Genomic DNA, 27,661 nt, shown 5'->3' on the forward strand with positions numbered 1-27,661 from the left:
TATAATTTAGCAAACAAATGGGCAATCTTAATTCCTGGTTATTTCCAATTCGGGTTTATTGGATTATATGGCATTTACACGGTGTTTCTGCTAATTAATCTAACGTCACTAATAAATGCTACAAGATAATTAAGACTACAGGTGTTGCATGATATTATTTCATCATATAAATTTTGGAGAATTTAAAAATAATATCCTAAATCCGTTTTACATAAACGGTTCAAGTGCATAAAAATATATGATGCATATTTATAATATAAGAATTCAACAGTATGTGCGGCATTTTGAAATAGAAATGTTTCCGCCCGGTTTCGAACCGGGGACCTTTCGCGTGTTAGGCGAACGTGATAACCACTACACTACGGAAACCACTGAGAGACAGTTCTTTGCAGAACACTTAATTAAATTCGATTTGTGGTGTTTGCACTTTTTTTGTCCTACGCAGCATATAGGACAAGGCTGTGGTACATTCTGAACTTTACGCAAGGCCATCACAATTAAGGCACATACATGCGCACCTATGGGGAATTTTAAAGCTGCCATATTCAAGGATTTTTATTTTTGTTGTTTTATGTCAGACTATAACCTGCAGTGAAATAACAAGTGGTCAATTATATGAGATTCTGAGCCACAATTATAAATACTTGCTGTCTCTGGTTGAACACTTGAATGCGTTTTATTTTTAATATTGAAATGTTTTCATTCTGTGTGTTTTAAGCCAAACTCTAAACACAGTAGCCAGCAGCTGTGAATGGCTTGTCTTAAAGAGGTTGATAAATACTCTTTATTTGTCCATACTGGACTTCTGGTGGAAACATTAAAGGCACGGCACACTGGCCTGTGTTTGACTTGTATGCATTTCCAGTAACTACTTATTCTAATAGTAATTTGAATTTGGAACTTAAATTCTTTGCTATACTTTTATTGGTGTCCTGTTCAAAGAAAAACAATTAACCAGAAACCCGTGTGAAATCCCTGTTTTTCACTCACTGAGGCTTGGACATTTAGATGTAGTGCTCAAATCCCTCCATCTCTCACAGCTCACTTGCTTTAGTTGTCAGGCCTGTAAATCCATCATTTTAAGGTGATAAATTACATTGATAATTGTATCTCCACTGGCTTGCTACAGACATGCATCCACACACATGTACTCAGCCGCACAGAGAAGTGATGCAGCTATAGCATCTCAATGTTTACCAAGTTGCTTCTCGGAGACCCTAGACGGTCCACACTCCCTCCCAGCTCCCTGTCAGACAATCCACATTTCTGCTTCCTCTCAGCTCCCAGAGGGAGCAGAAACATAGACTGTCTGCAGATCCCCAAGGACTGAATTGGGAAACAGTGGTATATACTAATAATACAGCCAGCATATGGGTAGTTTAATGCAGTTTTTCTCAAATCAGTCCTCAGAGACCCCCAGATTGTCCACGTTTTTGCTCTCTCCCAATTCCAGTGTTGTTTGGGGTGGGTACAATCCTTAATCACTTTCACTATTTTGTCCTTGCACTGTGTCTTGTAGGTGGCCTGCAAGGTGTGACAAAAATGCATGTTTTAATAAAATTGTCTAAAATGTAAGCCTCAGTGAAGCTTTTATTTATGAGTCTCTGGTCCTTTGTGGGAGATACAATGGTTCCGTGGTTTGTTCCCAGGTTGTTTTGGTTCTACTGCCTCAGTCCAAAAACTTGCAGCTAGGTGAATTTGCCTGAGTGTCTGTGTATTTAAGTGCTTCCTAGTTAGTCTTTCCCCAGTCTTGTCATTGAGGTCTGTAGCTCTGTGCTCCCGATTGTGTCTCCCCTAAAATAAATCCCGAGTTTTACCCCTAAGGCTAATACTGCAGGTTCTCCCAGGATCTTTCATTCCCAATCTGGTATTTATACATTAGACACAACATTACATGCAGATACATGTTTGAGGAACAATGGGTGAAATTAAATGTCCGAGACAGACCTTCAAGCAATTCATAGTTTATTTTTCCATTACAGACCACAATTTTGGATCCAGAATGATGCAACAACTGCATATTTATTAAATAAAAAATTAACTGCATTTACTGCACATTCTACTATTTTTTCTGCTAAATCACTGCAAATATATATATATATATATAATATTAATTTAAATAACAAACAACACATATTTATGCAAGTCTTTTAAGATAGCATTTCAAACTTTCCTTAACAAAACTCTTTTTTAATAGTCTTATTACATGCTGGAATGCACTCCTTCACTCCTTCTTTATTGTTATTTTTAAACTGATAATGAGACCTGAGTTAATTTGATTTAAATAGCTGTACAGAATTAGAGTCGAATCAGAGGGGTAGGTACCGAGTGCTCCTTCCCAAAACGCACCATCGCCTCGCCCGATGCTGCCACTGTCCCCACTGCGGCTGGGGCAAACTCGATGACGCTTAGACAGCAGTCACAGAATCCCAAATTAGCGCCTGTGGGAGTTTCACTTAAACAAAAATCTTCTGTGTGCAGAAGAAAAAATGATTGGTTTACAGCAATAACCAATCAGGTGGTAGAGGAGGTGGGTCAAAGCTACTAGAGGAGGCAGGACCAAGGGTGAATCACAATATGTGACCGTATCTGTGTTCTTGTGTACCCGTTTTGCATCATCTTCCATTGCTGAAGACCAGTTCAAATACTTAGAACACAAGTACACGAGGACTGATGTTGGTCTTGCTCCATCTCAGATATCAAGGACACATCAGTTGCATCCTTGCCAAATGAGATCAGTCCCATGACTCATTTTACCTCAAGTTTGTTTTTGGAAGGCAAGTTGGCAAAATCAGTCTTTCCAAGACATCTGATTGGTTGGTCCTGCCTCCTCTAGTTGCTTGGGCCCACCACCTGTACAACCTAATTGGTTATCTCTCTGAACCAGTCATTTTTCCTTCTGGCCTCAGAACATTTTCATGTAAGTAAAACTCCCATGAGCCAAACTAGCTAGTCAGAAAAAAACATGCAGCATGTGCTGTTTATTTGGATAATCAATCCTGTTCTTTTTCTTCATCAGATTATGGTTACATTAATTGGCTAGCATCAGATCGTTCTTCACGTAACATAGCGCGAGGATGCATTGCCATAACGTCATTAGCTAATGTAAGCACCCATACAAGCATCGTGCTCCTCAGCGATTGGTAAGCGAAGGACGCTGCCAGAAAGCGTGGCAAGAGCAAGCGAAAGAGCTATGGCAGTGGAAGCTTATTTTGGCCCAGGTTTACATGTTCAAAATTCAATTAATCTGCTTATTCACTGTTTATTTGTGTTATTAGTCCATTGACCGTATGCATGGGTGTCACTTATGATGCTCCGGACAGCAAAAGATTGAAGGCTGGAGCCATGGAGCTTCAGATCATAGTGGGGTGGGTGCTGGGGGAGGGGGGGGGTCAACAGCAACTTCATATAACAGCAGGCACTGCTAATATGAGACACAAACATAGCTCATTTTGAGATAGGTAATGACAGTCCTGCTTCACCAAAGAAATGCAACAGGCTGCAGTCACAGTCTGTGTTCTCCGCAGAATCAGGAAGTATGTCGATGCATTATATACGCATCTGCTCCATAGACTTGATTCTCTCCCAGGGAAGGACCATTAATCCTTACTTTAATTCAACGATCTCACCTGATCCATCCTCCTTTTTCACGATGCCTCAAACTGCTGAACACCTTTACAATATAAGGCTAAGCAAAACATTAAATTAACAGCTAATTTTAGATTTCAATTAGAAGTTCTTCTGAATACCTGTCATGTAACTTAAAAATGATCCTATTTATTGCATGGTTATGATCTCATTTCCAGGCTTAACACTCCATCTGTTGGTAATTCCTTGACTTCTCCCACATTTTAACACCTTCTACTAGTTTTCTGTTAAAAGACTCTTTGTTTTCTAGCTTTGAGTCAGGACAAAGGAGGTATGGAATGTGACAGATACAGCACCTAGGATTTCATTTAAAAACTGTACCACAAACACAATTTCCTCAGAAATGCTAATTAATCGCTACCAAGCCTCTCCTATTTCAAAGACAGAATGAGGACAAACGCTCATCCCCGATCCAAATGGTTCACCACAGATCGGATACAAAAACTCTTTGTACTTCAAAAGCTGGTTTTGTGTTTCCCATTCTACGAGCTCTCGACCCCCCACCCCCCACCAACCTCCCCATCCACCATGTTCCCACCCATCAGCCACTTCCCATGTCCTTCCGCCGGGCAGCTAGGGTGCAGGCACGGCCGTCTGCTTGCTCCTGAAGGTCTCGAGGAACGAAAGCATGCCCCTCCTGACAGCGGAGGAGCCAACAAACTTAGGGGATGACGGTCCGTGGAAGTGGGACTCATATGCAGAAATGTCAATGGAGGCAGCTCGCTTCAACTTGGCCCCGCCCCAAACCATCTTTGACTTCAAAGGGGGCGTCTGGGAGACTAAACATTTCTGATACTGGACCTGTGGGAGGAGCCAGGACATTGAGAAGAAGCCAAACTTAGATGGAACCTTCTACAAAGAAATCAAAGCCTAAACACATGCTTTTGGAATGTCTGCACCAACAAAGTAATCAAAATTAATTAAATATAAGAGAATTGATCATTTGCTTGCAGTTCCAAGCACATCTAACAATCACCAGTTCATCAGATACTAGGCAGTTAATGGGACACCCTAAGGTGATGGGCCACACGTACCATGCATGCGGCCTGCACCGCCTCCGAGATCGTCCCTGCGTCGGGCTCGCACCAGAACACGTGGCACTCGAACTGCTGTGTGCCCGTATCCACAATCACGCCGAAGGTGTGTGTGTCTCGGCCCACCCCGAGGAAGGTCAAGTAGCGGACCTGACATTCCCAGAAGGGCTCCCCGTCGCCCTGATAGGGGTAACAAAAATTAAGGACATTTTCACTCTGTCGCCTCCAGTAAAACATGTTACAAAAGCAACGGTCAATAACAGTGCATGTTAATAAGCAGTTATTCAGCAGCCATGTATTAAATAAGCACCCATATGTGATAGATGTATTAAAGCCCCATGTGCTGTCGTTCTGTTCCCTGCGTGTAGAGGGTCTGACCTGTCCGTTCCACAGCGACAGTGTCGTTTCTGTCACATGGATGTCAATGGGCTCCCACTCCTCTCTTTCCGTGGCGTCCATGACGGTTTCTATAGCCCGGTTCAGTATGCCCATGCCTGCCAAAGAGCAAGGTGGGCTACAATATCAAAGTGTCAATGCAACTGTCATGCCACTAGGGGGCAAACTCCCTTTGTTCATTCCTTCCTGCAATACAGATCAGATAAACGAATCAGCTTCGTCAAGCCTAGCTGTCGGACACCAACCGTGGCAGCGAGGAACTCAGGCCCACCCACTCAGCATTCATAGCGAGAGATGCAGTACGAAAAAATGATTGTGTCCGACAGGTATGTGTGTGCGTAGTTAGATCAATTGGAACAAATACGCTACAGAGAGGCAAATAGATTTTTCTTTCTTTTAGCTAATTTGGACTTAGTAATGCCAAGACCTATTTACAGTTGAGTCTGAAGTGTGATCTTGTCTCTCAGTAAATTGTTACGGGACTGGCCCACCTCATTTTCTGCCAGTCCAGCCACGCTATGATTTCTGGCTCTTGTATTGTCATGCACCCACTGTCCGGGTGAAAGGAATGACATTCACTCGATTCTTTGACTATCAGGTACACTTATTTATAGCTCTTTTCACTTATTTTAACATTGTACACAATATTTAACTTAGTGTAATTAAATAATAATATCAAATGCTATTATAAGATATAATTATGGTACACCACAAAGTATATAATTGTATTAATTAAGGGCAGCATATGCTTATGTTTTGCTGATCAGATGTAATGGGTAAGGGCTTGACCTTCAAGAAGCCAGCATTTTAATATCTTATCAGAAGAATGGCTGTTTTCGTATTAAAATTGGTTTTGCTTTACTACATTTTCAAATGTGTAAATAGTAATAAAAATTCAGCGGTGAACTGTGTCACCTGCTTCATTTACATTTACATTTACATTACATTTATTTGTTTAGCAGATGCTTTTGTCCAAGGCGATGAGCAGCCGAGGCAGACAGTGTATCATGACAGAATACAGCTGTCAAGGCGCCAATCAGGCATGAGTGCAGCTAGGCTGAGCTTCCAATGAATGACCAATAACTAACGACTGTAAATAACGCTGGCTGCGTTAAGGCTGGGTTGATGACAATGACACAGTGACGCTGAGAACCACAGAGTCCTCTAAACGGGAGTGGGCGGTCTCTTTGTGCACTGAAATGCAACGCCTGACCCAAGGTCTGCTAACCCAGCACTGCTAAAGAGTTGACCTCAACATTAGCTAACTGAACACAACATCTCTCTTAAATATGATGTGAATGAGAGAGCAACATCTGTAAAGTGGAGGAAGGTGCTTGTCGTTACTAGAGGTGGAAAATTCAGGTCCAGAAAGTACAAATCCAGACCAAGGTTTTCGTTCAGCCAACCAGTTGAGTATAAAGAATCACAGTCACAGAGTACTCTGCTGGTTGGTTGAAACAAAACCTTGGCCTGGATTTGTACTTTCTGGACCTGAACTTTCATTACCAAGGGCAAGATGGTACTCTACAAAAGTGACAAAGAGAAATTGCTTTAAGTATGAACCGAATTCATTCATTCAATCATTCATTCAATTCTCCCACCACCCATTCCCCAAATCTGTACTCACCCATGGCCCGTGACACCGGAAGGTTCCCCACGTACTGCACCTGGAACTTTTGCACCCGGTGCCTCATCGCATCCATGAAGCCCACTGCAAATATACAGGCCGATGGTGGTTGTGTAAATCAGCCTTCGATTTCAATGAAATAATTATACAAATACCAGTTTTAATCAGCGTTGTTTTTGCCATTGTCATTCCAGCAGCAGTGTCTGGTTTTTAAATCACTCATCTCGCTCCTTCCCGTATTTTCAAGACTCACAGTTCTGGTGGACCACTGATGCTAAATGCTGCCTGAGCTCAGTGCTAACCCAGGATCTCCAAGGCCCTGCCCTCCTCAGCAGATATCATTAGGCCTGTTCCTGGCCACCCCATCAACTCGACGGGGCTTGTGGTTGCTCTGCCTTAACATACATCATAGATTGACGACCCTGTGATGTTTGAGGGGGGGGGGCACCAGCATTTCATTCGAAATTTTAGTTCCGCTCAAATCACAAGCTCAGAAAACCAGAGAAACCGTAGCAGATATCAGATTCCACTCAAATGCTCTAAATCAAAGGCTTTGATGTTAGACTAGATCGACTCTACAGATCTTTGTTACGGATGTGTCTAACATCTAAAAGAGACAAATAGAAAAAGGGTCTTTCAGAAATAGTTTTTAAAGAAATAATGATGTTATTAAATTTAAAATAATTCTGACCTGTAGTGGCCGGTTCAACTGGAAGTTAGAAATACTCTCAATTCAATTAAAAATTTAAAATCACCAAAATCCTGTTTTAACATTTTTATCATAGCTGCAGTTGTGCCAAAACATTTTCATTCCGGCTCCAGAATCTCTTAGCTTGAATGGTCACGCTCTGAGTGGCACTGTGGCCTGATCACATGATCAGCTGAGGTCCCGCCCACCCAGCACGGTCTCACCCCCTCCCACCATGGTGTTACCGTGCAGGGGCAGGTCTTCTGGGGAGGTGTCCTCCTCAGTGAGCGAGCGAGACACAGAGGAGTGCCTAGAGGCCTTTTCTGCCACTAACTGTACGGAAAAAAAAAACACAGATGCCCACAAGAACTCTGCATCACACTGTGTCGCCAGAAGGGGAACCTGCTTATATAATGGCTGGAAGTAGCACAATGGTTGCAGACATAGCTGCTAATTCAAGTCCCCAGAAGCACCCTGCTGTAAAACCAGAATAATGTGCATAATTGTATAAATACACTAAAAGTTGCTTTGAAAAACAGTAGCTAAGCAGCAAAAGAGCTGCCAAGATAAAATTATTGTGGTTTAAAAATTAAACAGTCAAAAACATCCTGTAAACACGCATATGAATGCTGCTGACAGCCACCCAACTTATTTGCATTTCTGAGGGAGGTGGAACTAGCATATCAGAATGTTTACCAAAGCCAGTGGAAATTTGTGTTGGGACAGCTTGCTACAGTGAGAAACACCATGCCAACAGACAAATAAGAAGTAGGGAATATTGTGAACAGTGAAGAAATACAAGGCAGCAAGGTGATAAATAAAGAGGATTGTGCACAGACCAATACTGGAAGCTACAATACAGATGACATACATTCATACGTTTAGTTCATGACATATAACACGTGCAATGTGCAATTACAGTGTGCATAGAGATCATCAGGGGTGGCGCAGATGTGCACATAGCATTGCATTGTGGGAGGAGGGGCATACCACTGACCTTGGAGTACAGCTTGTGCAGGGCAGCAGCGATGGCCTTTGCTGGAACGTCACAGCGAAACACGTGGCATTTAAGTGTGCAGGTGTCTTTGTCACAGGCCACAAAGGCGAAGTCTCTGAGGAGCAGAGGGTGGGGACCGGAATAAGGAGAATCATACCAGACACATGGGAGGCACACGGGAGGCACGCTTCATAGGCACCACACCTACATGGTTAACATAGCGAATGCCAGTAACTGCTGCCACACAAATGACAAATGCATCAGGTTTGAGCTTCGACTTTTCTCAAACCAGAATGCTATGGTTCGAATGGCTGAAAAGGAGGGCTTTGGGAGAGGTGACCAACCACAGATGCAGATCTTTTTCTCAATTGGCCGGGACACCTGAGTGACATTCGGGCTCTGAGTTTCTAGAGGACACTCTAAAGGCCGCGGTGGACAGGGGAGTAGGGGGAGGGGCTTCATGCAGGAGGCTATTTGGAGGATTTTGTGACCTAATGAATAACAATGTCACGAAGCAATCTTCTATAAAAGTCTGTACGATATCGAATTCCGTAAAACAGAGATGGTTGTGATTTCAGTCCTTGCCGTAAAGGTCAGTAATGGCCTGAACTCTGTGTGAGCAAGAGTGTAAGGCAATGCAGCCCCAGAGGGATGATTATAAAAAAAACAGCGAGCGATCCAGCTCTTCAGCCCAACCTTGGTGAATTGCTTTATATATACTACTGCATTTTAAGCAGAGCAATGACATTCTTGCAGTGTTATTCCGTGGTGGGAAGGAACCATAAAAATTAGATGCAAACACTGCCAGCTCTCCTCAGTCTTGAGTTTCCACCTGCCACGGATATTCCTGCCACCTATTTTTGGAACAGGCACAATATTAAAAAGTCGTCTTCCGTTTCAGTGAAGGCCTCGTGTAGCTAGTCCCGCCCCTCACCCCCCCCCCCCTCTGGGGTGTCTGCCTCCTATAAATAATCATAATCCATATGGAATCATTTTCTGCAGGACAGTCACTGCCAAGGCAGGGTGGAGGCCTTGCACGTGTTCGGGTACACTACCGTTCAAGAAAATGTCACTGGTTCTCTGTGATGATGCTCATTCATCAGCCAATCAGAAACACATGTCCCTCAACAAGGTATATATGGCATTCAACCACTTTCTTTGTTTTCCTGAGCCAGGGGAGGGGTTGGGGTTGATCTATGGGCTAAGTCTACTCTTGCTAATATGCCTCTGTCAGGAGAAAAACAAAGAAAGAGTTTGAGGGGGCTGCTAAATTATTAAGAAACAAGAGTACACTCAAAGGGAATAGCAAATGACTGTTTGGCAGCCAAGGTACAGTGCAGAAGAAGCCATTTTACACGGTTCCACAGGCAACAGTGCCACGTCTCCCTAAAAGGCAAAATCCATCAATGTTCTCCATCTTAACTTGAGACAAAAATCCAGCATCAACAAGAAAAGGAAGCAAAGCAGATTGCTCAGCCCCCACCCCCTGCTCTGCATGCAGACCTCAGCCCCCCACCCCCTGCTCTGCATGCAGACCTCGTACACAAATCCCGGGAGGAGAGTGAAGCTACAGAGCTTCCCCAAGCTTCAGAGACACGAAATCTCTGGATGACTTGGAGGCATTGCGTTCGCCTCAGGCATGCAAGGGACATACACGGCAATGCGTTCACCCCATTCCAGATCTGTCTCAGGCCATACCAAACACACTGTCAGTTTGGCATTGGACCATGGGGCACTGAAAATGGTGGATGAGTGGGAAAGCAGAAAGAAAAACCCTTGGATGGATGGCAAGGCAGTAGGTAGACACTGGAAAGAAGTATCGAGGGAGGTCAGAAAATGCAACCATGCAACCCTCAGGCCATACATCGCATATCAGAGAAATTTAGACAAAGAAAAACAGGTTACCTGTCTCTGTTTTTCAAGGGTGGCAATTAAAAAAAAGAAATTAAATGTTAAAACTAAGCCCAAGACCAAGAGGGTCATCAGAGATGTGTTCAGATGCTAAATTACTGTCTGGTGGCAGTGTTGTTCTGTTCTCCCACATCAAAATGCAATTGGCCCCAAATGAACATTTAGCACACCCTAAATGCAGCCTAGCATGATACAAAAGCCATTATTGACCACAGAGACAGTATTGATCCAAAGGGGGAAGGGGGTTGACCCCCACGCACATACTCATTTTATGAAAGTCCAATCCAGTGTCTAGGCATTACTTGACCTGTTCAATATTTGCATCTGTGCAGCTTGCAACCATAAAGAAGTAAACATACTGAGGCACTATGGGGGCAGAGGTCTTGTTATTTACCCCCTCAGCAAAATGTTCAGAAGTGCTGCCAAAAACAGCCCCACCCTGACTCCATCTCCACAAGAGCAATAAGCTGTGATCTTCCAGCATCACACTCAACTTGCCCTGGGGAACCCTGCTGATGTTGCTCCCTCTGCAGCAACCGTGCCTCCCTGGGAATCCCAAATGGTTGGTGCCACACATTCAGGGAACCCCAGTGCAGTCCACACCCTCATCTGTTACGCATGGTCACTGATTGCTATTTTAGTTGTGAGACACGTTTGTCTGATATGAGGTTTTCTCGGTCATAGTGAGTTTAAGCGTTTTCTGTGCGAGTTTCCTAGTATTCTTGGTTTTCTGATCTGACTTCTGTTTCCAGACAACAAGTTCATCTATGCCTCTGTGTGCCCATTTGCCAGTCACCTGACTACTGCCTGTTTTCCAACCTGCGTTTGAATGGCCCTTTGACTGCATGTTTGTCGCCTGACCTGTTTCCCGAACTACACCTTCACCTCTTGTCTTGGATACCGTCTGTGCCCTCTCCGGTTTTGACTTTGACTCTATTGACTTCAATTTTGCCTGTTGGAATAAACCCAGCTCACAGCATCTGATCTGCTGTTGAGTCCTCATTCCAATCGCCATCACACAAAAGTCATGTGACAGATTTTTAAAGATAATTTCAGTCTGGTCATTTGTGTCCTAAGTGAAAATTTAGACGTGCTTTGATTAAAAATCAATCTGGCCCATGATGTTCCTAAGAGGAATGCGCTGACTAGACCCACCAAACTTCCCCAAAATGAGCAGGAATTCACAAGACTGGCCTCAGACTTTCTGACCCTGAATTCCATCCCTTCCTCCCTCTTGATCTGCCTTCCCTGAAGGACACATATGGGTCAAATACAGAGGACACATTTCATTGTGTGTACTGTGTGCTGTGGCGTGTCAACAATGACACTTAATCACTAACAAATGATACAGGAACATGGCTGCCAACATCAGCAGAGACACAACCCACCCTAACAGCTACTTCCTTACCAGGCTGAGGCCTGGAAAGCGCTTCTGGTGTCTCTAGTGAGAAGCGAGAGGCTCAGAAGGAGCTTCTACCCTCAGGCCATCAGACTGCTTAACACTTAACTGGCAGCTGTAATTAAACATTCGCTCCTTCCCCCTGTGCCATGTTCTTTCCTGGTGCTATGTCACACATATGTTGGTTTCCTTTACCGTTCCTTATTTATAACACATTTATCATGCTGTTCCTTTTTGCCTTATTGCTTTTCACTAATTCTTACTATGGGGTAGTTGACCACCACAGGTTAGTCTGACTATACACCTTGCATGTAACAAATTAAACCCTTGAGTCCTCCCTCTCACATTTTTTTCCTATACTCAGGTCAAAGTTCAAGCAGAATGCAGAGATTTAAGAAACAAGGATTTTGTGTGCTTTGTGCTAAATGTATGGTCTCGGTACAGCTGGTACAATGGTTTCAGCCAGTAACAATATCACATTATACAGACACAGAAAGTTAGGCAAATCTTGCCTGCTTCTTTCTCGCTGGCCAAAGAACCTTGATTCCCTGTTGCCAGTTTTCCAGCAGGTCATTTAGCCATTCATAAGCAATAAGTAGCTGCAAGATGATTGACTGGATGTTAATTTTCTCACTGTTGTATCCCATAGGAAATTCTTTTTACACTCGGTCTTTGATTCGGTTATTAACATATTCAACTGGACACTTTTACTTTGACTATTATTTTAGGGGGGGGCCATGGGACTTCCTGAGAACCACTCTGTAGCTGGAGCCCTAGCTTAGTATTCTGTGCATTTAGTACTGTGTGTATCTTGTGTGTATCTGCTTGGTATGCACTATTCTGACTTTCTGTACTGCTTTGCAGGTTTGATATAGTTGTTATATAGCCAAGGGGCCGCATAGCTCTCTGCACTATAAATTGTAATTGAAAGGTGACACGTTCTGGCCAGCAAATTAATTGTTTTGATTAATTCTTGTAATTCTATTACAGTGCTAGGTGTTAGTGAAGTTTACACAAAGGGAAAGGGACTCGTTAAACTGGAACCAAATGGCTACATAACTGCCTTGCAGCCTTTGAGTGCCTCAATCAGATGCATTAAAGTACATCAGAGCTGAAGTGATCAAACACGCCGACAAGTGCCTTGCAGCTGCTCTTAATTATATCAGTCAGACACGTTTGAGTGGGTGTCTGCCCTGGAGAGAATTTATGAAACAACTGACATGGGCTGTGTCCGAATTCAGCGGCTGCATCCTTCAAAGGACGTGGTCTCCGGAGGCGTAACCCTCGTAGGCTGCATTCTTCGAAGGTCAAACAGAAAGCCTAATCCAATGGGACAATCTGGCCTGTGGACAATTTCCTATTTGAGTCACCAACTGTTCCCACTGTTACCTATGAGTCACAAAGCGCCGCTCCTATCGCCTAACAGGGACATACCCACCTTACCTCTGTGCAGTGAATCTTGGGATATGTTGGGCGGTCAGAGGATCCACCGGGTGGATCCTTCACAACTCAGCATATGAAGGACGCATTTCTAGACCACATTTGAAGGGGCCTTCAAAATGGGACAGCCTTGTCACACTGCTGTGTCTTCGGATGCAGCCCTACAAGGATACAGCCCTAGAAGGATACAGCCCTAGAATTCGGACAGAGCCACAGCCTGTAAGTCGCCAAACCAGGATCTAACTGTTGTATCTTTCATGTTGAATCTTTTTCCATCACTTAATCAGTCAGAAGTGAATCCTGTGCATCATCACAGATAGAAGTTTAGAAATAATGAGAATAACTCTAAACTACAAAGTGGTCATGTATCATAAATGAGTTAGGAGTCAGATTTAATTCAGTTTAATCAGAAGTTTAGGTAACTTTTAAGAAGAGTAAAAAGCGACCTACACACATAGATTGCCTTTGACAACCCAGCTGAATCCTGTCATTGGACCAGAGCATGGTATTCCTTACACTACAATTGTCTTCTTCTGGTTCAGTCTCACTGCTTACATGTTCTGCAAACAAACTGAATAGCTCGTACATCTGCTAATTCTGTTTTAATTTGGGACTCTAATGAATGATCTTTAGCATTATCCTACTTCCATGTGAGGGATGTTCTTTGGTAGGTTTCCACACTGTCAGGTTTTTGGTATTAGGATATAAACTCATTTCTTCCAATCTGTATGACATTTAGCGGTTTACTGAAAGTTGGTGTCATTTAGTTAACTGTTTGATTACGTTTCTTCAGTGGCTTGTAATGCATTTACTGGGATGCCATGTATCCCCATAATCTTCCTTTTAGGCAGTGATCACAGTGCTGATCTACTAACCCTTACTGAAGGTACCCTCAAGTATTTGACCTCATGAAATATATCATAGTTGTTGATGTGAATTCTGACCATCTTTGCTTTAACTTTATTCTGTCTGTTACTTGTCCATTGATGTTTTTCAGTAATTCCACTGAAAATTAGCATTTCCTGAAAAGGTCTGTTTATTTTCTTGTTGGTTGATTTTGCAGATGTTCTAATATTGTTCTTTGTATTTCCAGGTAACTTTATGGAATTCACAAATTGGTACTTTCAATAGATATTCATCTTTCCAGATTTTAGCCTTTGCTCTCTTCTTGGTTGCTTCACTGTGTCTCTTCTCAGCCACTTTGATCTGGGATCCTTCCTGGTGACCAATCCATGCAGGATTCCTCCTGCAGATTCCTTTTGTTCTCTGGTTCTCTATCAAACAGTTTAGAAAAAAAAACTTTTTTGTGATGTTTTTCTTGCCAGAAAAGGGTTGCGTTTGAACATAAGTAACCCCTGATGTCTTCCACACCCTGCTCAATGTCTATGCTATTCAAGTTGAGCTCCATCATAATTTGGTACTGAAATTATAATCTTAAATTTAGATTCCTGTGAACTCCATCTGAAGATACCCTAGTATAGCAACAATATTCTGGCTCCTTGAAGGACACACTGGCAATGAAGAGATCATTATTTGCATTAGCTGAATAGTTGCTCTCCACTGGCCAATTGTATTTCCTGCATTCCCAATTCCTCTTTTAATTTCCAATCAACAGGAACATGAACACGTTGGTAATATATCCTGTCTGTTTCTGCTTGAAAATGATCACAAAACCCTTCATTTACTTCTTTATCAGTTGTGGTCCTTTAATCAGTTTTTGGGACATAAAATTGTTATATTTTATGTCAAATCAAATTAATATCAGTTGGTGTTTCACAGCGTTGTCTCAGTTACAATCTGTCCAATGTCCTTCCTGTCAATGGGGGCCATATCATTTCTGAGTAGTAAATGGTATGATCGCCTGACTAAAAGTGTCCTAGTCCAGTTCATCGGAGTTCACAAATATTCAAGATGTCAACTTGTAAGGAATTCCATTTCCATCTTTACCTCATCCAACATTAATACTCCATTACTTCCATATTGCAGTGATACTTTCTTTAAAGCTTTAGATTGTCTTTTGTGAGATTGTGCCATCATCTGGTGGACACCCTAAAGCCCAAAAAATTTGACTTTAGGATCCAAAGAATACTCAACCCTTCACCACTGGCACGTCGAGTGCCTTCTGAGCTGAAGGTTCCATCTTCGAGAACAAGCGTACCACCACCTTCTTCCATGTGATTCGAATTTACATCTTTGTGATCCATTGTCACCATTGTGATCACCACCCCCAACACGTTACTATATCACTGCCTTCCAAAATAGATTTTATCCAACACCTCCAAGACCTGTTTGCCATGGGTGAGTGTTATGACCCCCCCCCCTGCTTTTCCTGCAGTCAGTGTAGTGGCCATGCAGTGACTGCATGTCTAGGGGGCGACATTAATTGCCCACACCTGGCGCCGGTTTGGGTATAAAAGCACCTGCAGATATTTCGGATTTTTCTCCGCTCCTCTCACCGATTACGCACGCACCCCTGCATTTCTATCCCTGCGTTTCGCATAGATAAACTTTTACCTCTAGACGGGTTTTTACCCTTGTGTTGGAACTAATAAATGACGTTTTCTTAAATTATTACCGTGTTGTTGGTCTCCCTTTTTTTATGCTGCAGTCTCACACCAGCCGGCCGTAACAGTGAGCCTGTTAGGAACTCCAGGCAGCATAACTCTTAGCCACCCTGTTGCATGCAAACCTCCTCATGCCTACACAACAAAACACTTTAAAACAATCTTAATTATCTATACTACAGCGTTGTACCAGAAGTTACAGGTCACTCCCTACTATTTCTGGAAAAAAAGCAAGTGCAGGGATTAAGAGTAGAGTGTTGCACAGCGGCCTGAAATCAACTGAGCTGAATGTCAGCAGAATTTTGTTATATAATAAGTCCAAGAAGGCACTCTCTAGCAGTAAAGCTGGAGAATTTTGAGAAAAGTCCTTCCTGACTGTCTTTGCTTCTTGGATTCAAGCCATATTTCATCCACTCATGTTCCTCAGCTTTCTGCAGGATGGCATAACATCCCTCCACCCACACCAAAGCAGCTACGCCATGCCACTGCTCTCTGCCCGCCACACCTGCCATTGTTGCAGCCTACGCCCCACAAACGGATGTTGACGATGAGCTGGCAGTGGATGAGGCCGTGGTCTAAGGGGTCAAACAGGCTCAGCGTGTCCTTCTTCAGCACCATCACCATGTCCTGGCCCTGTGAATAGTGAGGGGGGGGGGTTCAGTCAATCGTTTCAGTGTCCCACACCTCTCGTCCTGCCCCCCTTCACTCTCCGGCGCTCACTCACCTCCCCCCACGCACCCAGCGCATCCCGGCCATCGCACTTGCTGTGAGACAGCTGCTGGATACAGTTGTTGACAGCGATGCTGCTCTTCCCAGGGACCAGGTCTTCCTCAGGAACCTCCACCCAGCCGAGGGAGCGAACGGCGAAACACTGCTGCACAGCAGCGGGTCCATGGGCAGAGGGTAGAACAGGACACAGGAAGGAGGTCAGGCACACACATGGCCGTCAAGCAGCCAAACAAGGGGCACGGGTGGAAAAATAACAGCGAAAGCATGCTGCCTCTTGTATTCCGTGAACAAGCTGTGGGACCTGCCAGGTTGGACGACAGATTTTTACCCCGAGGCTGTCAGGACACTCAGCACCTTACTGCCTACCCGCTCCAACTACCCCAACCTAAAAATACCCACACCCTCCCCACCTCACCAGCACTGCTCACTTTACTATTTATTTACAATCTACTGCCACTGTATACTGCTATATCACTCATTACCAATGTTCACATACAGGTACAGTATGTATATACACTGCCAAGTGTTTTCACACTTTTAACATTTACTGTGAATTCCTGCCCTTGTCACTTGCTGTCTGTTGAATTGTGGCCCTGGAGGAACATTATGTTGTGTCACTGTATACCTGTGTAGGATGGTATGCAGTGTTGGGCATTTCAGGTTCAGAAGCTACAAATCCAGACCACCCAGTTCAGCATAAGGAGTCACGGTCACAGAGTACTCAGCTGTTGGGTAGAAACAAAATCATGGTCTGGATTTGTAGCTTCTGGACCTGAAATGCCCAACACTGGTGGTATGACAAGCCCGCTTGACTAGATTTGACTTAACATGACTCTGCACTGAAGCTGTTAAATAGCCTAATACGATTTACCAATATGTTGCCTCTGGAAGTGTATTAAGTCCAAATTAGTTCGAATTATGAATAAATTTCAGTTTCAAACATTTCAGTAAGAGTATGAAACACAGTACTACATAAAAATCGCCGTATGGGAGAATAATTTGCATTGCTGGACCTTGCTGGCATTTTAACATTTGTTTTCCAGTTACACAGGGAGATGAAAGTGTTGTCATACCTTGGAATCCGGGTCCACGTTAGAGGAATAATTGCCAGACCAAGCCAGCGAGTCTCTGTTAATGAAAGAAGACCAATCAGCAGGGAACCTGAGCAGCCAATAAGGATTGGGGGGCGGGGGCATCGTAGGCTGGTTCCAGCTCAGCCAGTGGCTTAGCGAGGTGCCGCTCTGTTGCCCTGGCTCCAGCCCGCCACAGACACGCATGCGTGAGCTGGCTCGTTTACTTCTAAGCGGCTGGCCAAACCCACCCCGCCGATCTCCGCGGTTGGGCTAATGACAGATGGTCCTGTAGAGTCACCATTCACCTGATATAAACGCCGCCCCCCCCCCCTCACCCCGTCCCCTTTTGCACTCTGCTCAGGAACAGACCTGGACAATATCCCATAAAGACAGACATCTGTGTGGCCGATTGCTCAGAAACATGGCAGGATTGTGTCCAATCAGTCACCGGCACATTTGTTACATAGTATTTAAGATAATGGGCTTCTTGCACAACCAATCTCAAGATGCACTCAGTTGAAACCTACTGGAACATCCCAATTTCCCCAGATGTAATTCTTACTGTGTAATTTGTTTAATGCGGCACACTCCAATTTACACAGATTTCATTTTTTGCAGGGCTGGGGCCGGGGGGGGGGGGGGGGGGGGCGGGAATGGCAGGTGACATGGCTGCAGTAACCACACCGGGATTTTAATACCTGGGAGAGAAGAATAAGGACTTTGCAGAGAACCTACTGTAATTCTCGCCCGTGCCAGGTGGTGTCTTCACATGTGACCTAAACTGAAAGGGTGGTGCAGAAGCCTTCTGAGCGGCACAGAGTAACCAAAACGGGAAGCACTTTAAATAGCTCTTGCTGAAGGACCAGGTGCTCAGGAGGGTCCGACACGTGCCTGCCTTTAGCGCATCTCGTTAGCAGTTGCTTTTAATTATTTCCCCAACAAAAATAACATAAGAGCATAGGTGTCAAGTCACATGGTTATTAGGCAATTTTGGCAAATGCAAATCTCCCACCTCTATCCCGATTGGCATAATTGACCAAATTTAAAGAAGTGGGTTTTTTACAGGGTTTTTCTCACCTATATCACTGTTTTCACTGCAGCTACATTGACATGTATGTGAGAGTCATTCTAGTGGTTGCTTGAATCGTTTCAGTGTGGATCTTAACAGTGTGATTTGGTTTGTTCCAGATGATGTCATCTTTAACAGCCATATGTTATCCCCCGACATAATGGACTTGGAACATTCCAGTACATTATTTTCATATATTACTCTTCATTTTCGTTTTTCCCTTATTTTTGTTTCTTACAGTCCAATCACTAGCTCATACCTACAGAATGATTTCAGCTGTTTTCATGAGGACATTTTATTTCTCGCCGAGCTGAACGTGATGGATGCTGACATCACTGACAAGGACACCACATGTCAAATCAATTAGCTGAGCTCGGGTAATAACAGCACAGCCTAATGGTTTAAATAAACACCATTTGGGTAGATGAGGGGTAATCCAGGTTCCAGTTATGATTAATTACCATATTTACAAAAGAAGCAGCAGAGTAGTGATGTTATAAACCACCCACCTGTCATTGTGCCTAGACTGGAAGGTCCTTTAAGTAGCTTCTTTCACCCCTTATTCCACTCGAATCTCCCAGCATTGCCAGTCAACCAAATATAAGTTAAAATGTGAAAAACAAAGCAGCGTAAGTCTGCCCAGAGGCTGCATTATTGCCGTCTCTCTGACCTTGAAAGGTCACAGTCTGAGACGCACAGCCTCACGCAGCATTGCGCTGGCGGAATGCTCTTCGTTTTCTCCTACAGCACTAAATACCCCTGGCGGAGGCCAAGTCCTTCGTGGTCTCCGTGACGCTATCACAAGGAGGCCAAAGCCAGCGAGGGCTGTGGCTGTGTTCAGCAGACCCTCAGAGGGGTACCACAGGCTAGCAGGCCTCCTCCGCGGAACGTGACGCAGGCGTAGCTCCCAGCACCTCCCTGCTTTAGTCAGAGCGTAGGGTTTGTGTGAGAGAAATGGCTAATGGGGGGAGTACTGGACAGCAACAAGGTTACATTAGTCCATGCGCATACATGGTCCGGGCCGTTTGTGTGTGTTCCTTAGGTTCAGCTGCTCTCTGACGTCACAAAGATTGTGCGTGCGCGTGTGTGTGTGTGTATTAGGTTTATATTACATTGTGAGGACCAAATGTACCCCACAACGTAATAAAAACCTATTATTTTGACGTTGTGGGGACCATTTTTCAGGTCCCCAAAAAGATATGTGAATATAGTCAAAAAAGTAAAAATGCCAAAAGTCTTGTTTGGTTACTTATGGTTAAGATTAGGGCTTGGTAGGGGCAGAAATGCATGAAGAGTCCCCACAAAGATATAATTACAAACCTGTGTGTGTGTGTGTGTGTGTACATGTGCTTGGATACACATGTATACAGTGATCTGTAGGATAACTGATCTTCGCTGAAAGATGAGCTCTAGGTAGAGATGAATTTAATCGTCAGGCCTGACATGAACGCCAGTGGGCTGTTAGACGCCAATGGCATATGGAGCTTGATCCTTTACCCTTGGCTACAATGTCAGTTGGGAGGGGGCATGGCTGGGGCTGGGAGCTGAAGAGGATCGCAAGTACGTGAGACACGAAGAACAAAACCATCTGGCCGGTCTCTGGCGACGTCTCCCTACCTGTCATTTACGGAGGACAGAGGACTCTCGATGGACCTCAGGCCCTGTGAAGAAAGTGAAGGGCAGACTGGTGATGTCACCGTTGTGGCCTGTTGCACGAAAACAAGGAAGGCAGGAAGCTTCAGGAAAAGGCACCTTCTGGCTGCTGGTGGCTGTGTTCTGGTCGTCCTCGGAGCCGTAGGCTGGGTGCTGCCACTGCGTGGTTCCCGTGGGCGTGTGCCAGTAGTACTTGCCGGTGCTGTCTCGGATAGTCCGCCAGCCTGGGGGCAGATCGGAATCCAGATCCAGGTCCTGGTCATTCCAGAGATTGTCTAGGGAAAAATTGACAACCACATATTATGTTTACGTGAATTACTGTAAGGACATACTGTAGATAATGTGAATTCACATTGGTTTATCATTTATGGCTAAAGCCAAAGAATTTCCACAAATGTTTAGTGCTGAACACAGGGCCAGACCCTAAAGTGTCAACCTCACCTATGTGCAATTCATTACATCACAAACCCTTTAAATATCTGCCACAATACCAGTTTCAGATCACAAGATTTAAATTAAATTTAAAATGTTTTATAAAAAAATAGGGCTGAAATTGACCAGTGTAAAGAGTCAGCACTGAGACAGGGATTCCAGAACATTTCTCCCTGAGAATCTTGCACTCGATCTTCAAATTAATAGAACTGTATTGATGTCTCTGTAAATTCACCTGCCTGTCTCCCTGTCTCTCTTTGAGCAAAGCTACACTCATAACTACAGCAGACAGTCACACACAGGAGTGACTCGTGACTCATGCCTTCTCAGAGGCTGCTGGATTCTTGCAATGATACGAGTGTCTCAGTCGGCAGGGTGGGGGGGGGGGGCTGTAAATGAAAAAAGTGGCCTGACGGGAGCCTCAGCAAATACCCCAGAGAATTCGCCTCTCAATACTGGGGAGGAAGCGCAGTCACGTGACACAGCTGCTCTGTTACGTTGTCCAATTGAGGTTCGTTTTAAAAAAAGCCAATGTGGAAGGCAGAGAAGCAGGTGATTTAAAAATACACAAAGGGCAAATATTTATGGCTACAGAAAGACCCGGAAGGTTAATGGGATACAAAACACTGCTGTGTAGGTCATTGTCAATATACACAAACAGACTGAACGACTCTAAGATCTCTCTATTACACAGAGATACTTGTAATTATGACAAAGATTAAAAGTCAAGCAATAAAATTACTCGGTGGCTCTTTAATATAAAATGTCTGCGTTTCTAATAGACTGTTAAGAGTGTTAATGCCATCGCTCCACTCTCAGCTGCAATATCAATATAATTAATAGATATGATAGCATGTTAGTGCCATAAGTACTAATATCTGTGGCTTTTAACTATGGATAAATATGATCTAGTCTTTCTCCGGCCCAGAAGTATTCATTTGGCATTAAAGTAGACATTACCTGGTATAGGTGACATCAATGGCAAAGAAGCAGAAATGATCTGGTAAAGGTGACACCAACCTCCAGCAATAACTACCCAAGAGTCAGATAAAAAAACCTTCTTTCATCTCGCATGTCTACATTTACAGACAGTGAATCAAGTAGTGGATGTTCCAGACCATCAACCTGCTTCTCTACGATGTCTCTCATCCCATGCCAGGCCTCTCCCAGGTCATCCTGTTTACCCCCCACCTACCCCCCCCCCCCACTGCTAGTCCTGCCCAAGGGGAGTAATATGCATCAAACATCAAGGGACAGATACATAAATACTTATCTGTGACACTAACACCCCGTCGGATCAACAGTAGCTGTTCTGTGGTTCAGATATTATATTTCTGGTCATGTGATCTTGAATGAAAGCTCACCTTAAATGTTCGGTCTATAGATCTATTGATTTTAGTAGAAGTCACTGCATAATTCAGTGTAGATTTAGACCAAGGGTAGGCAGCCCTGATCCTGGAGTGCCGGTACCCAGCAGGTTTTCCATCCCACCTGGTCTCTGATGCACCACACCTGATGTCAGGCAGATAGAAACTCATCAGGTAGCATAGAAAACCTGCTGGGTATCAGCACTGCAGGACCAGAGCTGCCTATCCCTGATTTAGACCTTTGAGCTATGAACTGTACTTACTGTACATACATGTCTGGCTCACTATACCATCGAAATCCAGCAGCCACAGTTGACCTGGCTTTATTTAACTGAAAGATAAAGGTATGAAGAGCGATAATCACCTCTTCCCACCCCCACTGCCTGGACACATCACCAACCAGGGATTTAGAGACTTTCTCAGAGGCTGGATTGGATCTCTTTTTTCTGATCTCACGTTTCCTGGGCTCTTTCTCCCAAGGAAGGCAGCACCCTGACTGGTCTTTTCTTCTGTACCATTCTCTGGACCCAGAAGAACCTAAGTGCAAAGTGCACTAATACTTTTATCATCACGTTCAATATATCCTTCGATACCATTTCCATTTGCAGCCTTCAGTGTAATATTCCCCAGGTAGAGAGAGAGAGAGACGTGTCTTTGCAGGGAGAATCTGATTTCCAGGAACAGTCCAACAGAAATTTCCAGACATTACACATTACCCAGAACTCCACTCTTTCTCGCAGATATGCACGCCTGAAAAGCCTGATTCAAACTCACATTAAATTAATAAATAGCTCCTAAACCTCACAGCTCAAGATCTCAAAGAATGAAATCCATAATAAATTTTGGCTCTTTTATTCCTTAAAAATAATAATTTGTTAATATAACCACAGCATCAGTATTGTATGTTTCACAGCACACACTGAGGACACGTTTTGCCTACTGTTGGGTCTGGTGTTATAAATCTGTAAAAAAAAACTTAGAATGATTGTTATTGTTATTGCTCTGCAAAGCATCCATTCCCACAGCAACAGCATAATAAATAACAAGGCAGCTCAGTCCACTATTACCTCGTTCCTCTAAGCCTGAAAAAAGTCTCAGAACAAATCCGTCCAGTCCAGCTTCGGACATTGCAATGCTATCTGCAGGGAATTATGGTAAAGGCCATAGACAAGCTGGGCAGTGTGGTGGCGCAGTGGTTAGTGCTCCTGCCTCACAGTAAGAAGGTCCAGGGCTTGGTCCCGGGTGTGGAGCTCACACACTCTCCCTGTGTTTGTGTGGGTTTCCACCAGGGGCTCTGGTTTCCTCCCATGGTCCAAAAGTGTGCAGAGCAGGTTGATTGATAAGTCTAAATTGGCTGAGTGCCCTGTGGTGTGTTGGCAGCTGCCCAGGGTTGGTTCTTGGGATGGGCTCTGCTCTGGTCCCCTGCCACAGCCCCAGTTGGGATTACGTGGTTATAGTGATGGCTGGCTGGCCTAAAACAAGCCGCAGAAGATTAGACTAAGCAGGGAGGCTTCTGGTGAACTCAGACCTGATGTTTAACAGCATTGGCAGACACTGATTCCAAGTTTAGGTGATTTGGATGCTTCTTTATTGATATGTCGATTCCTTGACGTGCATGACCTGATTGCCCAGCTCATTTCAGGAGCTCAAATAAGCAAAAAAAAACAAACATAGTGGTTTTAAGGCAGGGAGGTGTGGATGCTCTCAGCTCCGGGGTTGGGGGTTGAAATCTAGCCCTCTTGCTTGCATATAGCTCTGTCAGCTGCTCTGTTTTACTCCCAGTTCAAAAACATGCAGCTAGATGAAATGGCACATTTGACATGCCGGAGTGCGTGACCTACAGTGGGGCAGCAATGCATGCACTCTGGGTTCGGCCCAATTCGGAATTGGATGAGGAGGTACGGAAGGTTTGTTTCTAGGTTCTAAAAAGATCAGAAAAGAACCAGACCTGACATAATACCATCACAACAAATGTTTTGGAAAATGCAGAGTTAATGAAGGATTAACCAAGAGACCCCAAAACACAATGTGAACGTCAACGGGCAGTGTCCTGGGTCTCCGAGCCCTGGCTGCCAGCCATCGTTGCTACGGGTAACGCCATGAAGCCATGAGTCATTAGCTTTCTCCGATGAGCCCTTCATTTCTCCCCCGCTGTGATATCTCCTTCTCTGCTCTCTCCCCATTCCCCTCGCACGTCTTCCAGCCGACTCTCCCCCACGCCTCTTCCCACACACGTCCTCACCTTCCTGCCTCATTTTCATCCTCCCTCCATCCCTCCATGTCATTAATACACTCGGTCCCCGGCCTTTCCCTCAGCCTCATGCAGTCTCGCCCTCCCTATCACTGCCTGCTTCACTCTCCATATTCCCCACAGCCGATTAAACGCCATCATTCCTCCACTGTGAATGCATGGTAAGTCTGTCCTCATGAGTTTTTAGGCTTTAGTTCACCAAAAAAATTGACAAATCATCAAAATCCAAAACCAAGCAAGACGACTTTTTGGAACAAACTTTTTGTCGCTCCCCCTCATCTCCCTCTCCTTCTCCCCTCACATCTCACAAATATATATATTCAAGGTTCAGTCAGAAGATCATGTGATCCACCTTCTTCCTTGAGAAAGGACCACAATAAAGCTCAGAAAGATGGTCTGTGTGAAACAGAGGTTCTTTGCTACGGAATGACGGCTCATTAATCCCAGCTCCGGCGGGCCCTTTCGCTTCCCGCTGTTTAATTATGGATCTCCGCCAGGCCCTGAACCTGCAGTACGGCAGCCTGGCACCAAGAGTGGGAGAGGCAGGCCAACGGAAAGAGGCAGGCGTCACCCCTGCGACAGCCAGCCATGGCTAACACAGGACGCGGTATGAAGCTCACACGGACGTGGCTCACGTGGAACGCGTTTTGGGAGGCGTCCAAACGACTTGAGACAGCTTGCAACACAGGTCATAAAAATAGCCTTATTCTGCACACTGGGGGTGTTATGGCCTGGGCGGGGGGATTGTAAAGCCCGCTCTTGTGGACTTCCTGCACCTCTCATTTCAGTAAAACCATAAAAGACTTTGCAGTGCACTGCAACTGGATCAGCAAGGCAGAGGAGGGCGGGGAGTGCGCACTGGCGCGCTTTTCAGCTGCCAGTAAATCCAGCTACATCTGCCGCAGCGTGATCCCGCAGCAGTGTTCGGGGAGGACAACGCTAAGCCCCTCCATGGACACCGGCACAGGAGAAAGTTTGATGCTGGGGGAGACGCAGCTTAATAATTTAAATACAGTGGTCTGTTTATTGGTTGATGGTGATACCAGGTTACATATTGGGGGCTCTCTTCTCTCCTGTTGCCCCGAGTCCCTACATCCCTGTCCACGAAGATCACTGCACAAGACATACAAGACCATGGATGGCAAGATAGCTGGAAGCTGAAAAATGTCCCTGAACCCCCCCCCCCCCCCCCCCCCACCCACCCTGTAGGCAGGCCAGAGGCAAACATGACGCCAGACGGGGAACGTGATGCCTCCCTCTCGGTCTGGACACTCACTGCCGTCACAGGTCCTGTAAGCTCCACATGCTCTTAGGATTAGGTCCCAGTGTCACATCCCAGTCACATCCCAGTCACATCCCAGTCACATTTCAGTTACTCTCATAAGTCAGCGAGGGTCATTCGTGTGAGCAAAATGCCCGCGGCAGGTGCACCTCCACTGCATCGCTCTTCCTCCATTCCCTGCACAGGTGTCTCCTCCAACCTGCCATTTCCCCACACCTCCAACACCGTGACAGACACAGTGGTCAACCCGGTGGGGGGAGGAGTTATTTCGAGCATACAGAAGCACGTCACGTAATGCCTGAGAGAGCAGTCATGATGAACAAGGTATCGTTTGGGGGCGGCTACATTTTTTGGGCAGCAGGAGGCGGGAAGGAGTCCCAGAATGGAGCCGGCTGCTGTCCCAGAAGCAAAGTCATTATTGAGTTATATAAACGGGACCAATGCATGGTTCTGATGCACAGCAGCCATGATCAAGCTAAGTTTCCCCTCAGAACCATATATAAAACAAATCATCAGCCATCTATCACCCAACTGCTTACCCAGTACAGGGGTGTTGTGGGCTGGGCCTCAACCTTCAGCTCCCCTCACACACACACACACACACACACGCGCACACACACACAGGCTAAGATAAAGACGGACCACCAATATGCGAAACAAATTATTAAAATACTTCATTATATAACGATTGAACGTAGCCAAAGAATATGATGCAAATATGCATCTTAGCAGTAATTTACAATTAACACAAAGGCAGAACCAAACACAAAGGTATCAGCAAGGCAGATTTTTTAAAATATGCGACGGTTGTTAATGATCAGTCTAAAAGGAAATATACGGAACGCCTTCCTGTTTTTAAGTACGAGGCTCTTAAGAAGCAAGCTGTACTTGACAAAGCTTTAATTGGAAGGTGTGAGACACAGGGTGGAGAGGAGGGGGAGTGTTTGGAGAGCAGAGCTACTACAGAGAGCGTTTGGACCGAAGCTGATTATGGGATGCAGTGATGACGCAGGGCGGTCCATCCTTTCCTTTATGAAGTTTTTTATTTTGTGCCCAGATGTCGACCCTTTACATGCTCTCGGTTCCTCTGCTGTGACGTAGTTTCGAAAGTGAGCACAGACAAACCAAGGTATATCTGGCGAAAAGAGTTGTCACTGCATAAGGGTGCAGTGGGCTAGGAGGGGGCAAGGGTTACCAAGGCAACACTGGCAAATCACAGTCAGGATCATTATGAAAAGGATTGTGGGGGGACAAAGAGTTTCAAAGCGCTATGCCTGCAGGTGGCAGCACCTGTCAGGTGACCCTGCTCTTCCAAGTGGAAGGTGACCGGGGCAGAGGAGACACCTGATGAAACAGAAGCGCGCCTCCGTCCAGCACTGACACCCATGAGCTCCCACAACCCGCTCGGTTAAACTGACAGCATCACATGACCACCACGCACACCACCTATCACTTGGCCAGAAACGGCGGCTCTCCAAAAACAAGCGCGATGGAAAAGGCCACTCACACATGCAGACACATGGGCACGGACTCAGAAACGACAGAGGGGCGGAGACAACGGCTGAAGGTGCGAGCATCCAGTAGAACAGAGAGAAACGGCATCCGGATGGACTCACCCTCATAGTTGACTATGATGATGGCTAGCATGTAGTCCTTCCCCAGCATGTTGAGGGCTGCTCCGGTCCGACTCTGGTCGACTACAGTGCATCCCAGTCCAAGCTCCGGATCTGCTGAGGGAACTATGTCACGGGCTCACAGCAGCATGGGAACGTCTTGCTAGGAGCTGCTCTCGCCTGCTGGAGCCTGGGAGGAGATATAAACTATACTAAAGCCCCCTCTGTCCCTCTCACTCTGTCTGTGTGGCCAAATCTTTGTCTCTGTCACACAGTGTGCAAGCCCAGCCCAGCTGTAGCGAGGGAAACTAAAATAAGCCCATTTTCTTCCCTGCCTCTTTTCCCCTCCCTGCCTCTCGCTGCTGCATTAACTCGTGTGTGTGCTGCGCGACTGCCTCTGCGCGACTGCCTCTCCGCGACTCTGGTCTCCACCCCTCGCCAGCCTGCGTTTAATAACGCCTGCGGCTCTCGTCGTCACTCCCCCTGAC

At 45.2% G+C, this 27,661-nt stretch overlaps 1 protein-coding gene and 1 non-coding gene across 3 annotated transcripts; both read right to left on the reverse strand.

The window, feature by feature from the left end:
• Positions 1 to 296: 296 nt before the first annotated feature.
• Positions 297 to 369, reverse strand: trnav-aac (transfer RNA valine (anticodon AAC)). Its single transcript has one exon. It is a non-coding gene; the product is annotated as a tRNA-Val (tRNA).
• A 1,579-nt stretch (positions 370 to 1,948) lies between these two features.
• On the reverse strand, positions 1,949 to 27,640 carry LOC111855178 (amyloid-beta A4 precursor protein-binding family B member 3-like). Of its 2 annotated transcripts, none has more exons than XM_023833958.2 (12): positions 27,177 to 27,640; positions 20,328 to 20,503; positions 20,193 to 20,236; positions 17,507 to 17,561; positions 16,429 to 16,575; positions 16,210 to 16,337; positions 8,391 to 8,505; positions 7,639 to 7,726; positions 6,706 to 6,789; positions 5,061 to 5,176; positions 4,683 to 4,862; positions 1,949 to 4,449 (listed from the first exon to the last, which is right to left on the reverse strand). In XM_023833958.2, exons 1-12 carry the CDS (start codon positions 27,223 to 27,225, stop codon positions 4,222 to 4,224), a joined length of 1,410 nt encoding a protein of 469 aa, XP_023689726.1. In that variant the 5' UTR covers positions 27,226 to 27,640; the 3' UTR covers positions 1,949 to 4,221. The 2 variants fall into 2 exon arrangements, with proteins under 2 accessions (XP_023689726.1, XP_023689725.1); XM_023833957.2 differs by having other exon boundaries at positions 16,429 to 16,578.
• Between the last annotated feature and the right edge of the window lie 21 nt (positions 27,641 to 27,661).

This window comes from Paramormyrops kingsleyae, chromosome 10 (assembly GCF_048594095.1).
Source record: "Paramormyrops kingsleyae isolate MSU_618 chromosome 10, PKINGS_0.4, whole genome shotgun sequence".
NCBI classification, from domain to species: domain Eukaryota; kingdom Metazoa; phylum Chordata; class Actinopteri; order Osteoglossiformes; family Mormyridae; genus Paramormyrops; species Paramormyrops kingsleyae.

Coding starts and splice junctions, on each gene's coding strand:
- LOC111855178 (XM_023833957.2), bottom strand. CDS start 27,225: ATGCTGGGGAAGGACTACATGCTAGCCATCATCATAGTCAACTATGAG. Junction 20,504..27,176: donor CATCATAGTCAACTATGAGG/GTGAGTCCATCC, acceptor ATTTTTCCCTAG/ACAATCTCTGGAATGACCAG. Junction 4,450..4,682: donor CGGTGCAGGCCGCATGCATG/GTACGTGTGGCC, acceptor CTCCTCCCACAG/GTCCAGTATCAGAAATGTTT.